The 15,228-nt window shown below is 37.4% G+C and overlaps 1 protein-coding gene across 5 annotated transcripts; it reads right to left on the bottom strand.

Annotated features, from left to right (window-relative positions):
- Positions 1-1,914: 1,914 nt before the first annotated feature.
- LOC128601489 (zinc finger protein 664-like) lies at positions 1,915-9,494 on the bottom strand. Of its 5 annotated transcripts, none has more exons than XM_053614737.1 (6): positions 9,445-9,494; positions 7,305-7,423; positions 7,088-7,175; positions 6,660-6,798; positions 6,451-6,543; positions 1,915-4,346 (listed from the first exon to the last, which is right to left on the bottom strand). In XM_053614737.1, exons 3-6 carry the CDS (start codon positions 7,151-7,153, stop codon positions 3,373-3,375), a joined length of 1,272 nt encoding a protein of 423 aa, XP_053470712.1. In that variant the 5' UTR covers positions 7,154-7,175; positions 7,305-7,423; positions 9,445-9,494; the 3' UTR covers positions 1,915-3,372. The 5 variants fall into 5 exon arrangements, with proteins under 5 accessions (XP_053470712.1, XP_053470716.1, XP_053470714.1 ...); XM_053614741.1 differs by having other exon boundaries at positions 6,684-6,798; XM_053614739.1 differs by having other exon boundaries at positions 9,289-9,493.
- Between the last annotated feature and the right edge of the window lie 5,734 nt (positions 9,495-15,228).

Raw genomic sequence — 15,228 nt, 5'->3', positions numbered from 1 at the left:
ATTAATACAGACTCTGGACACTTGAAGATTGTGGGGAGAGATCACCTGGTCTTTGTCCAGTCCAGGTCTAGAGGGTCTGTGCCCATAATAGCCTCAAATTGCTGTTCTTGGCTGACAGGAATGGAACCTGACGAGGTCTTCTGCTGTAGCAGCCCATCTACATCAAGGTATGATGTGTTGTGCATTCTGAGATGCTTTTCTGCTCACCATGGTTCTAAAGTGCTTATTTGAGTTACTGTAGATTTCCTGTCAGCTCAGACCATTATTCCTCTGTCATCAAGTTGTTTCAGCCTGCAGACCCGCTTCCCATGGGATGTTTTTTATTTTTCGCACCATTCTGTGTAAACTCCAGAGACTGTTGTATGTGAAAATCAGAGGAGATCTGATTTCAGATCCACAGAGTAAATTGATGGCTGCCGATTAGATTGTTCCAATGCAAGCAACACTAGTTAACTGCCTGTGTGCATCACGTGTGAGTCAATGTTGTCAGGATATCAGAAGTGCCACCATATTGAGTGTTTTGGCTTTCATGTGCCTTAAAATAACATTACATCTGGTGAAATCACCAGTGGAGCACTGTAAGTGATGCAAGGTATACACCCAGGTCAACCTTCTTGTAAGCTTGTGCCACGAGCTTGGATAAGGCACAGCATTAACACTCTGTTTGAAGCCTGCCAACGGTACCATCAACTGTTAAAATCTAAATCTGACTTACCTTCCAGATACTGCTGAAGCAGAAGTTGGATATTGTGGCCCATCTGTGTCCCAGATGCAACTACAGACATAGCATGCTTTGAAATGTTTTGAATGTTTCATTGGCCCAACTCATGCCATCCTAAGCATTGCTGTATAATTAGCACAGGGAACATACAGGCTTCAGACTGTTTCTCTGCTACAGTCAGTGATGAAGTGGCTGACATCTCTGGTGTGCATTCTTTGCTTCTAGAGAGCCTAAATATGTAAGCACAAATCCTGTAGCATGTCTCATAATTGCTCAGAGCCAATGAGCTACAATGTGACATATACTGGCAGCAAGCTTACTTGTTGATTAACCAGGAAAATCATGCTTCCTTCTGGGAAAATCCAGCCACACAAATAGCTTGGTAGAGAAAAATGGATGAGGAACAGGAGAGAGAGCGCTGGATCCTGCTATACTAAGCACTCCACCAGCATTCCAATCTTGCTGTATGTGGCTTCTGTTCCAACATCACTGATTTTAGCTGAGTGAGCCATTTCTTATGTCTAATCTTTGATGGCTGTGGCTTGGTTGGCAATTCTTGGTCTGGACAAAAAGAGCCTTCTAGGCATAGCCAAAGATATCACATCCTCACTCTCTTCAGATGAGGAGTAAGTGGAAAAAATGGCTCCTGGCTTTTGCCATATACTTTGCGGACAAACGTTTGCTCTTGTTGCTTGTTGCTGCCACCGATCATCATAGATTTCAGCTCAGCCACATCTGAGTCAGGTCATCAGTCTTCCTTGAAAGAGACCCCAAGCTCTTTTTAGCTTTTTACCTGTCCATGCCTTGGCTATGGTGCTGGGATTATCAACTAGGGTCTACATCTGCTTTCTAGGATGCCTTGTCAACATTCACATCATTGCACCATTTGTGGTTCATTTACATTTTACTTTCCTTTTGGAGCTTATTTCAGTTACATAAAGAATATGTATATTCTGTTTTTTTTATATCAAATGTAAGCCAAAGACCGTCTCTGCGAGTTATGAGAACAATCATCAATAATTCTGATAGCACTGTTAGCACAGTGCTTGGGGTTTATTCAATAAATTTAGAATCCATTTTCAAAATTGGAAAATCACTATATGGTTTGCCAGCTTTTTGGGGGTGTGGCTTTTTGAAATGATTGATAATGTCTTTATTCCAATAAAAGTGGTAAAGAAGCATAAAGTGAAAAACACAACAAAATCAGTAGAGACAGGCTGAACCCAGAGCATCATTATTGTCAAATCAATTTTATTTATATAGCACTTTTAACAATGGACATTGTCACAAGAAGCTTTACAAAAATCCAGATATAAATTTGAAATGTATAAATTTATCCGTATTGAGCAAGCCAGAGGTGATGGTGGTGAGGAAATACTCCTTGAGACGATATGAGGAAGAAACTTGAGGAAAGAGACTCAAAAGGGAACCCATCTTCATCTGGGTGTCACCGGACAGTGTTATTATAAATAAATTATTTTCTATATTTGTATTTTACATATTCAAAAAAGTACTAATTGTTTTAAGAGGAACTTTAGTATGAGCATCACTCTAGTTTCTGAAATCATTATAGTTTTACCTTCAAGTCTACTGTAACAAAGTGAAAGTTATTTACTGTTCAATGATGAAAACTGGAGTGCAAAATATTGTTAACAATTGCAGTCCTAAGGAAGAAAATCCACAGCCATCTTTACGGGTTTTTATGTAGGACTATCCACAGTAATTCCATGGTGATCTATAGGCTGTCAGTCCATACAGGATTTCACAGTTATTTTGTGATTGTTGTGACCAAAAATGCTTGATTTTGTTTTTCCAAAAACTGCGATTTGTGCTTTTCTTGTGGAAAACTACTTGAATTGGCGAAATTGTAACTGCACGAAATTGTTTTGCACAGTCTATCTCAGCGAGGTTTGTTGGTAAATGAGACATTTTAGCTGTACTTTGGCTGAATGTGTGTTGTGATGATGTCACATGACACGTCTTGGCCCAAATTTGCAGTAATTTTGCAGTAAAATTGCAAGCTCCTCCGAATATTGCAGAATTTGCTTGATTTTGCATAAATTTTTGTGATTGCAAAATCGCAAAATCCTGGAGGGACTGGGCTGTCCATGTCAATCCATCCTTGGCAGCAGTGAGTGATGAAAACTCTAAGCAGAAGTAGGGCATCAGGATGGAATTATTGTTCTCCTGTTCCCATATTATGATTTTAATACTTACTGGCATAAGTGTACAGGTGGTGTCAGACATGAGTATCTTTCTTGGTAGCTATGCTGACTTGGTCATTTGGAGTTACAGCTGCTCAGCCTTATGGCATGAGAGAAGGGAAACCCATTCAGATCAAAACCTAGTTTTCCCTGTAATTCCTTATATTCCTTACACTGCTTGCAAAAAATTGAGAGCACCCTGACAAGGCAAGGTTTGTGTCTAACAAACACAGGTTTGTTACTATGCAAATACATAATGTACTAATATACTGTACATACACAATAAATACATTTATCTACATATTTTAAGGAAATCATGATAGCTATTAGCAGGTCAGCTTATTCTGTGTTCTCAAATTAATACACCGATGTCTTAATCTTGGAACACTTCTGGATGTTAAATGCACCTGTATAAGTAAATCCACACTATGAATATCAAATCAGTTTCTATGCTACGTGAATGCACTGGTGTTGTTCGAGATTTTTCTGTTTGTTAAAACTCTTCCCACACTCCGAGCAGCGATGTAGTTTTTCCCTATTGTGGATGCGCTGATGTTGTTGGAGCTTCCCATGTTGGGCAAAACTCTTCCCACACTGTGAGCAGTGATATGGCCTCTCTCCTGTATGAACACGGTGGTGTCGCTGAAGATTACTATGTTGGGAAAAAGTCTTCCCACATTGTATGCAGCGATACGGTTTTTCTCCTGTGTGAATGCGCTGGTGTATTTGGAGCTCACCCTGTCGAATAAAACTCTTCCCACACTCTGAGCAGTGATACGGTTTTTCTCCTGTGTGAATGTGCTGGTGTATTTGAAGATCATTCCGTCGAATAAAGCTCTTCCCACACTCTGAGCAGTGATACGGTTTCTCTCCTGTATGAATGTGCAAGTGTGTCTGGAGATGGCTCTGTTGATTAAAGCTCTTGCCACACTCTGAGCACTGATATGGTTTTTCTCCTGTGTGAATGCGCTGGTGTATTTGGAGATCACAATTTCGAGTAAAACTCTTCCCACACTTTGAGCAGTGATATGGTTTCTCTCCAGTATGAATACGCTGATGTGTTTGGAGATCATATTTTCGAATAAAACTCTTCTCACACTGTGAGCAGTGATACGGCTTCACTCCTGTGTGAATATATCGGTGTCGTCTGAGATTACTTCGGTCAGTAAAACTCTTCCCACACTGTGAGCAGGGATAGATTTCTTTCTCCATTCGCAAATCAGAGGTGTTACTTCTGACAGTGCCAGAGATAGTTTGCTGACTACTGGAGCTTCTTGTGGTCATAAGATTATCATATTTTATCTCTCCCTCATATTCCTCATAGTGGCATCTTCTGATGTGTTTGTGGAGGTAATTTTGAGATCTATAGGAAGGTGGACACCAGGAGCAGGAGAAGACTTGAAACTGGGCGTCATTTATGTCTGGAACAGAAAATGAATAGTATTAGAAACACAGTGAAATAGAAAAAAATATCTGTGATTTCAACCAAATACTCACATTTTCCCTATATTTTTCCATATGAATTAATTGTATAGCAACCTTTAGAATGAGAGTTACATGTTCCACTGTGTTTGATTTCGTTCCACCTGAAATTCCATCATTTACATGATTTACAACGAAATCTCTGAAGAACAAGGGGGTAGTGTTCAGATCAACTTTAAGATGACCGAAATGTAAATATAATATAAACATATAAAGTCATTTGACTCTTATTTGACATATTTGGACGAGCAAACATTTGATCATCTTTCAAACAGTGCCTATTAATAAAGTTGAAGTTAAAAAAAACAACAAAAAAAAAACAGATCAGTTACATGAAAAAAAATTAAATAAATACATTTATCACACCTTTAAATCCATAAAATTAGAATCAGGTGTTGAAGATTGGGTGCCAGTGATTAGAACCTGCTTAGGGAGTGCAGGTGCAACCCATCTTATTTATAGTCCCCTCATATCTAGTGTCTGGTGTCATCATGCCACGATCTAAAGAGTTCTGTAAGGCCTTCAGAAAAAAGGTTGTGGATGCCTATGAGTCTGGCAAGGGATTTTAAAAGATCTCCAAATTATTTGAAATACATCATTCCACTGTAAGGAAAATCATCTACAAATTGTGCAGATTTCAAACGACTGCCAATTAGTCCAGGACTGGCCATCTCAGCAAATTCAACCCAAGATCAGACCGTCTGATGCAAAAAGAAGTCTCCAAGAACCCTAAAATTTCAGCACAGGATCTGCTAGTAAGTCTTGCAGCTGTTGGTGTTAAAGTGCATGCTTCTACAATCAGAAAGAAATTGCACAGATTTGACCTGCATGGGAGGCAAGCCAGGAAAAAGCCTTTGTAAGACTACAGTTTTCCAATGAACATCTAGACAAGACCAGGCCTTTTGGAATAATGTGCTCTGGACAGAAGAATCAAAGATAGAGTTGTTTGGCCACAGTAACAGTAGACATGTTTGGTGCAGACCAAAGACAGCTTTTCAGGAGAAGCACCTCATAGCAACTGTGAAGCACGGTGGTGGAAATGTTATGGTTTGGGGTTGCTTCACTGCCTCAGGGAATGGACAGCTTGCATTCATTGATTCAACTACGAATTCTGCATCATATCAAAGAGTGCTCGAAAATAATGTCGGGCCATCTGTCTGAAAGTTGAAGTTGAAACAAAAGTGGACCTTTCAACAGGATAATGATCCTAAGCACACAAGCAAATCCACCAAGGAATGGCTCAAAAAGAAGAAATGTAGGGTTATAGAATGGCCAAGTCAAAGCCCAGATTTTTTCACATGAATGTAAATACCTCCAAAATACATAATAAGATTACACTTATTTCATACCTCCTCCAAACAATATGCTTTCTTGCATATGAAGACAGCACATGAAAGGTCAATGAACAACATTCATGAATTACATGTGGCACAATACAAACACCGTCCATCTTTATCTTCCATATCACAACCCTCTGCCTCTCACTTTTTTACCAGGTGGTCCAAAGTAATTTAATATAGTCTTTTTTTTTTCATTCTGCCCAACTGACTGTCTCTCTCCCCTTCAAACTCTTCTCCCTCTTTCTTGCCTGTTTTTGACTGACCCTAACTCTAACCCTAACCCTCTTTATTTCCCCAAAAAATGTAGCCAGTTTGATCTGGAAGGCCCCCGTATGTTTATACGTCCCCACTCCCTGAAATTCACTCCCCGGACTCAGTCCCCCCACGTCCCCACCATTTCCAGCCCTGAGTCTAGCCAAAACAAATGTTAGCTTGAAAGTATTAGCTTGTAATATTTTGTCTCCTCTTTTTTATCAACAAAAATAAAGAGGGTTTTTGGTAAAATTTGTATTTTTTAAACTACATTTTAGTCTCGTCTTTTTTTTTGTCAACAACGTTGCATGTTAATATAGTCACAGTTAGTGTTTAATGACTTCGGTGTCGTCTCATCATCGTCAACAAACATTTTTCCTTAGTTTTCATTAACGAAATTAACACTACAAGAGGGAAAACATATACAACCTAAAACACCCTGTTTTCTTACAGAGATAGTCTTCATCTTCAGGTTCTTCCATTTTTACATGTTTCTGCTGGCCCACAGGTGTGACATGTCCCACAGAGGCTGATGTTGCTTCACCTGAAATAACAGTAAAAATGTGAAGTACAAAACAAAGATGGAAAAAGTCATTGATGTGGTACATTCACAAACTAAGTCAAGTAAGATCTAAAATTGTTACTGAGTATCTGACTGGCCTGTAATGTGCCTTTCTGACGTACACAGGTAGTCTTCATCTTCAGGTTCTTCCTTTTTTATGTGTTTCTGATGGTCCACAGGTGTGATGTGTTCTGGAGTGTTTGATGTCCTGCCACCTGAAGCCATACAAGTTTCTGTCTGCACAAAGTGCAATAATACTTATTTACAAAATGAAGTCCCTGCTTGATTAACATGACAGCATGCAAGCAACCCTGGAAAGAATCTGATTAAGAGAAGAACATTCACAAAGTCAGATGAATCTTTTACCTATTAAACATTTAAACTAACCCATGATCTGACCTAAAATGACTGTTTTCTTTATTTTAGTAATCAGTCATTTTACCTGTTCAAATATTCAGATGTTTCATTCGGTGTGGTTTAAAATTCAAACAGATCAGATGATTACACATATATTGCTAACTGTTACCTGTGAGCCAGCAGGAGTGTGTGGAAGTTTTGTGCAAAAGCATGGTCGAATCTCTGCTGATTCCATTATAAGCTCTTATTGTGAGACCCTGGAAAAGGTTCGAAGGTTCAAATCATAAGTAGAACTCCAAAATCATCAGTAAATTAATACTCATCATACAAATGATGAGACTTTGATTAAACAACAAAAACGTATTATAATGCAAGACCATAGAAACCTCTATTTTTGTCTGGAATGCAGTATGGCTACTGAGCCCTGTTGGGTCACTTCCTCAGAACGAACTCGAATTTTCAGTTGTGTCCTGCAGGATGCTGGCGCTAATACACACATGTAGCACTATAAAAGAAACCACAAAGTACAGATATGTTTCATTTTAGTTTGTTCAGATTAATGGGCAGAGGCACTAAACAGTAGACCCCATCGATCAGGACATCAGAACTCAATGGATTTTCATGTTCAGAAAAGGCCAGCAGCTTCTGTTCTATTCCAGATATAAGAGGATGAACTTGTTCCTAAAGGACCTGCCCTTTCAGGCTGACATTCCTCCATGAGACTGGTGCACATTAGAGGTAGTAGTGGTAGGCCATTGATCGGAAGGTTGTGAGTTCAAATCCCAGCACTGCCAAGCTGCCACTGTTGGGCCCTTAACCCTCAACTGCTCAGTTGTATAAATGAGTACAGATGCAAATGTAGTGGTGTGAGTGCTGTAATTATCTAGGGATTCTCCAAATCAAATTATTAATAATGAGTGTCCTCTTAAGTTTTACAAGGGAAAATCATGGCCAATAAAACAAGTGTGCATGAACTGCCTGTAGATGACCAATTAGAAGCTGGCAATCATCACATGTGCTGTGCATAACAATAAAGCACAACTATTAGGCAAACAAGCAATGAAGGCAAAAAGAAGAGCGCTTCATCTGAGCAAGTGAGTAAGGGCCAAGATGAAGTGGACATACTGGTACCCAAAAGAAACAACACCTCACATGTCAATGTATTTTGTAATTATTCCAATAATTAAAGAAATGTAAATTTAACCAATTAATAAGTGATAAATGAATGCTTCTCTCATGATTAGAATTTTCTTTGATCAGGACACTACTTTTACAACAATACGGCACTTCAGCAGTTGTTTTAGTAGCAACTGTATGTCAACTGAGGATCTTTTCATGGAGAAATGAGATTGTAATTATGTCTTGCAGATATGTTAACCACTAATACAGGCCTGGAACGTAATTCATAGAAAATAATCGCAATTCTAATCGCAATCGCAATATTGCTTAGAAAAATCACAATTAGATATTTGATCCAAATCATTCAGCCCTAGCATAAAGCAGGCTTGAGACAGGGATTCCTCCGCTGCCAACAAGTCTAGTCTTTCTTGTTACTAAATTGCCTAAAATACCCTTAAAATATACCTTAAACAAGAAGGACGCTACAGAGGGGAAATTATTTCAGACATTTAACCTCAATGTGACCTTGACCCTGTCTGGATCAATTCTAAAATCTAATCTACTGGCTATGATGATAATGCCAGATAAATCCTACACACATTTAACCACGTGTTCTTGAGCCAGCTAGCAAGAAATTCACAAAAAACCCAAAACCATAATGCTCCACCACTCACTCTTTATGTTTTAGTGTTGGGCTTCTTTGCTATAAAATAATGCAATAAGTATGTTAATGCTGTTCAGCCCAGAATACCTTTTATATCACATTTTATATCATTTATTTAAATTTTATAATGAGCTTAGTCATATGAATAAAATGTCAGGTTAATTTACTGTCCCATCTTCAGTTTTGCACGCATTCTTTACCCTTTAAAAGGCTAATTAGAATGTATTTCTTGGTATTTCTGGTATGGTATTACAGTATTCCTTTATTTTAAAATAAAGGTAAAATAATTTTTCCTGTGATGACACAACTTGTAAACAACATATGTATGTCTAGTGAAGAATCAAATATTTAACTGTATCCACATGGATTTCGAAATCTTACATTATACACCTTTTAGCCATTTATCTGCATCATACACAGAGTCCCAAACATCTCCTCTTTCACTATATAGTGAACTACACAGGGTGAATTCGCCACTGTACCGCATCGCTCCCTGTGTAGTGCTCTTTGAAGGGAGGAGGAAGCCATTTGGGATTCAGCCACTACAGCTGAGGAACTAGCCGAGGTGCTCAGCTAGTTTAACTTACCTCAGGTTTCAAAGAAAATGCAGAGAACATCCTCAAATACAGACAGAATAACAAGTTTTTATTCATAACTCGATCAAATCTGTTATAATAAATAAATAAATAAATAAATAAACAAACACCACACAGTCAGGAATGTTTTCACGTAGAGATGATTACCTCAGTACGAAAAATCAAGCGTTTTCTCAGAGGAGGAAAAAAAAGCTGCAGCTCCTCTTCATCTGTTTTGAGTTTACAGCGGAGTTAATGTTCACAGCGCCACCTGGTGGAGCACTCTCCTAATCACAACGCCTTTTTTGCAATACCAAGAAGTTGTTTTCTCGAGGTCACAACTTTCTTTTCCCCATATGTCGAAATGCGTTACTGGGCATACATACTAGACATCAGGGGAGAGCCTTAACAGAAACTAGCTGGTACACTGGTAGAGTTATAGCCTTATAGTGGTTTGAGCCTGAGCTTGGGTGACTGTGTAGTGTTTGACTATATTTTTCCAAAATTTATCTATCTATCTATCTATCCATCTGGGGCAGATTTAGTATTTAGGGGCCTAGGGAGCATATAGGAATGGGGCCCTCATTTCAGTGATTTAACATCGATATTTAAATTTTCAGCATATGTTATTTAGCATTAATAGCAATAATCAGGGGTGAACTGGGACCAAGAAGTGGCCCTGGACTTTCTGGCCCTGAGCGAACCACCACACCCGGCCCACAAGACACCACATCATAACACACTGGCTCATTGATGGTTAGACCAATTTTTACCACTTACTAACATAAAAATATAACACAATACAGAAACATAAATGCTATTTAAATTTATTTATTTGAAGAAGCACTGAACAGATATGAAGTCATATTTGTAAAATAGGTAAACAGAAACAGGGTGACGAAGTATATAAAACAATCAAGACAGCATGTTAGCTAGTCAGGTGGCATCATCTGGGTGCAGTGTAGGAGAGCTGCACCACTCAGCTGTACATCTCCTTAATCAGGACTGAAACTTTATATTTTAGCACTAACATGAATCCACATCTAATAATTTTACCCCCAAAAAATAGTCCACTACTACTATAATAATAATAATAATAATAATAATAATAATAATAATAATAATAATAATAATAATAATGTATTTTATTTTCTAATATTAGTTTATGAAAGTAATATTGATATTAGGCCTATATTAATAAATAAAAAAAAGTCTATTACACTATGACCACTAACCAAGAGTAAACAATAAGTCGCTGTACGGTACAGCAGCTTTTTAAAATATTCTTATTTTTTTCTAAATTGATGTAATATTTACCGTTTCACTGCTGCTCACATCCAGTGTAAAAACACTCATTTGTTAACATGCATGCCAAAAAAAAAAAAATGCATTGCTTCTGCTCTGCTGCTATTGCTTTAGAAGCCTTGGAGGCTAACACTAAGACTAAGGCTAAGGGCCGTTACTTTTCTGACACATGCAAGGCTTTTGGCCAGTCACATGGCAACAGGTCATCTGACCAATCAGAGCACTCTGGGCTTTTCGGAAGGAGGGGCTTTGCAGAAATCAGAATGTTTCAGGCAGCCTGAGAATAGAGGTACTTCAATAATGTAGCCTACAGTATTTGACAAATAATGGATTTTTTTTAACATTAAAGTATGCTAACATATTCTGTTACAACCAATAAGCAACATAATTAACATTTAAAAATGTTTACAAATCATGATATGACCCCTTTAATGGGTTTTTATAATAACAGATTTGGTTGATTTAAAAACATAAACAAATAAATATCAAAAAAATATTGTGGCTGTATTTGAGGGTGTTCACTACACTGTACTTTAAAACCTGAGCTAAGTTAAACTAACTGGACTATATGAATTCTCTATGAATTGTATTAGTTTATAGTGGGTTCTACAGTATGATCAGAGCCTCCATTTCCAGAAACATGACCCTTTAGGCCTCATAAATCTTTATAATGGAATCAGCAAAGGGTGCACTTGCTCATATGTCTTTATACAGTTTCTATTATACAGTTTCTTTGCCATGGTGCTAAGAATATGGCATCAAAAATGACAAATAATAACCTAATACTTTAAAATATAATGAGAAGTCATAAAGAGAACTGTTGAATCACTCTTGCATTTTAATAATGGAGGACCTGATTGTTAAATACATCACCAAGTACAGTTTACAGGGTATGGGTGATGGGTTTGAGGTCATGGCTGAGCCATGGTCATGGTCATATTATTATTAACTCTAAAGAAGAGACTTGACGTGGAGGCAGAATTTTTTCCCTGCTAGCTCAATTATATCAGTATAAATAACATTTAATTATTAAACAAACTGATCAAATCAGGACGACCACAGCAACAAGGTACAAACGTGGATTTTTATGCAAGAGAAATGTAAAATTAAGTAACTGTTTGTCTGTTTTATATAGTTTATCCTAAAACTAAACATCTATAAATGTTACACCTTTTATTTAAATTTGTGAATATTTCAGATGAATCAGGATATGAACATATTTTTGGTGACTAAAACAGCTGGTAATATTTATCAAAAGTTAACCAAAAAAAAAAAAAGCTCACCACTATATGAATTTTATTTTGAAGCCCGCGGACAGGGACAGAGATCCAGCAGGAGTGAGCGCTTCTGAAGCGGCTCCTGTTCTCAAGACGTATATTGATTTATTTTGATTAACAGAATGCTCCAGCAGGAGGCGCTGTACCTCTCAAGTGGACAAAATTCATCAAGACAAGATATAATATATGAAATTATTGCAAGTTTATTCAGAATCCACAACATGAAGTAAATTCTGTCATTTTTATGGGTACCAGCACATGTGGGAGTGGAGGGTAATGAAAGTGCTGATATGCTGGCTAAACAAGCTTTAAGGCACCGAAATGTTGATATTCAGGTCCCATTAAGTAAAAATTAGTTAAAAACAAGCATAAACACAAATATTAAAATGGAGTGGCAATAGAAATGGGACAGAGAACTCAAATAAATGCAACTATAGAGTATTCAAAAGCAAGTTAATACAGAGAGGATAGTCTATAATAAACCAAAAGAGGACACAGTTATTACTCGTCTTAGAATAGGACAATCAGGTCTAATTAGTCACTATTTATAATAGGAAAACATGGAACAGGATGATGCATATATTGCAGTCAAGCAGAGACAGCGGAACATGTATTCCTTCTCTGGATAGCATATGAAAATGATCTGAACTTGCAATATACTCCCTTTTTTATATCTACTGTCGCTGCTCCTATCCAGTTGGTGGCGGTAATGCACCAAAAACCTGGTTTGTCAACCGCCAATAAAAAATTTTTTAAAAGAAGGCGGCGTTGTAAACTCACAACAGAAGAGCATGTACGATTTTTCACCCTCGAGTAATTGTGGCAGCTTCTTACCACCGCGGTGATTAATGATCAAACCAAAAAAAAAAAAAAAAAAAAAGACCTTATAATGGAATCAGCAGGGATACGACCGTGCTCTTCTAGAAAACTTCCACACACTCCAGGTCCCACTGACTCACAGGTAACAGTTATCTATATGTGTGCAATTAAACATAACATTTTTAATAACTAAGAGATTCACCTGACTGTGAATGTTCTTCTCTTAATCAGCTTCCATCCTTGGTAGGTTGCATGCTCTCCTACTAATCAAGTAAACCATGTTATTATCATCTCTTCAGTATCCTCATGGACTATATGTTGTGTTATACCACAGTTAGTTTCAGTCCACTAATTTGATTGGTCAAGTGACATTCCAAGAGTGCTGATATTTATTATAACGGCACGGGGACATTTCACTGTGTTTATCACTCCACTTATCTGTGTTTGCTGCATAAATTACAAATCTAGCAGTAGATCATTACATTGAAACTGTTACTACACTTACTATAGGCTGTCAGTTAGTCTGTGTGTTACACGGCAACATGGAAAGCTCTATCTAGCTGTGGCTGTTTTGGGAATTATTTCCATTGACAGTAAAAATAAACCAATATTTGGCCATATTGTGTCTGAAATGTTAGCTACTTGATATTAATTTCTTATTAAGAAAACTGTCACATAAAAGCAAGATCACACTTGCAGTTGTACTGCTGTACTGAATATCGGCACTGCTGTGATTACCTGCAACTTCGTGTCTATGGCCGAATCACAGCCGTGCTGATATTCTGTATAACAGCACTTTTGCTCATGCAATATCGCTTAATCGACTTTCTTTTGTAAATAAGTATTATTACTCTTTGTTCATTAGCTTTGTGCGGATGTGCAGACAGAAAAATATACGTCTTCAGATGGAGGGACATCAGGCTCTGTAGAACACATCACCTGTGTGAACCTTCAGAAACATGTAAAAAAGGAAGAATCTGTAGATGAAGAATACTTCTGTAAGTCAACATGGCACATTACACTCCAGTCTAATATTCAGTAACAATTTTTAGTCCAATCTAATTTGTGAATGAACCACATCACTGACTTTTCCTCATTTATATTTTGTACTTCACTTTTTTAAAGCGACACCAGTCTTTGTGGGACACATCACACCTGTGGACCTACAGAATCATGTGAAAAAGGAAAAACCTGAAGATAAAGACTATCTCTGTAAGACAACAGGGTGTATTACAGTCCAGACTGGAACTCAATAACTAGGGGTGTAACAATACATGACACGTGATATGATGCTTCAGGATACAAAAATGTGATGATCTGCATTGTGGAAATGTGTGATATCCCCATTCTATTAATTATGGCTTATGCAATTGCAGTATTTGAACACCTCAGGTCCCCATCTGCAGGTCCCATGGAGTTAAAATACTGTATATAGAGACCATGCTGGTCACATGATCATGTTCTTTCTTGGAGAGTCTGCACCGGTACCAAGTCGGGAATCATTTGCACTTGAAAGTGACTGATGGCTGTGGATCAAAACTTCTGATATGTTATACAGTTACACCACCATATTATAAACATAAAAGATCTCTTCAGTAGTTTTCATATAAAACCAGACCCATGCATCTGCGATCTTTGGTGTGTGAAAAAGAATTTGGGAATTTCAGCAAAATTTGGGGCTCTATTTCTGGCTAAAATGACACCTCGGGCACTGCTGCAGAGCTAATTGTGTTTCAATCGATCGTTTTCCTGTTTCCCCAGGTTATAGTTGATAGGTTTATCAGTTTGTACAGGATTTAATGGAGTTTTTTTGATTGTTGAGGCCAAAAATTCTTGATTGTGCTGTGGGTTTTTAAAAAAAAATTGCGATGCAAGTTGCAGAGTATTTTGTATTTTTTTTGTGGAAAACTATTTGAATTAGCGAGATTGCAATTACTCTAAACTATTTTGCACGGTCTTTCGCAGTGATGCTTGTTGGTAAATGAAACTTTTTAGCTGTACTCATGTTCGACTCTCATGAATGGAAGAGCGCTTAGGATGAATGCGCATTGGGATGGCATCACAATAATGTGTCTTCGCCTAAATATGCGGTAATTTAAAAAAGAAATTGCAAGCTCCTCTGAATATTGCGGAGTTTGCATTATTTTGTGTTAATTTCTACAATCGTGAAATCCTGGAGGAACTGGTTTATGCAGTCAATATTTTGGAAAGATTTATATATTTAGTTTTAAAGTATAGTGAAACTGTAGTACATTTTTATATTGACAAAAATGCAGATTATTTGCATTGTTTATGATTCAGAAATAAAAAGTAGTAATCTTTTCAGTCATAGTATTTCTTCATTCAATTTTTGTTTAAAATATTCTCAAAATGGATTCGAATTCGGTGTTCGATGGAGTAAGACGCGAAATTGGAGTCTCCTGCTGATTTCGATTAAAATTGTAATTAATTAGCGCTTTTTGGTCATACAATATATTTTGACTTATTCTACTTTGTTTACTTATTTGCACTTTTAGCTTTGTGGCACGTTAAGATGTCTGGAAAGAACACG

The sequence above is a fragment of the Ictalurus furcatus genome, chromosome 25 (assembly GCF_023375685.1).
Source record: "Ictalurus furcatus strain D&B chromosome 25, Billie_1.0, whole genome shotgun sequence".
NCBI lineage: Eukaryota > Metazoa > Chordata > Actinopteri > Siluriformes > Ictaluridae > Ictalurus > Ictalurus furcatus.
Note: the sequence above shows the minus strand (reverse complement) of the source record. Positions and strands in the feature narration are given on the sequence as shown.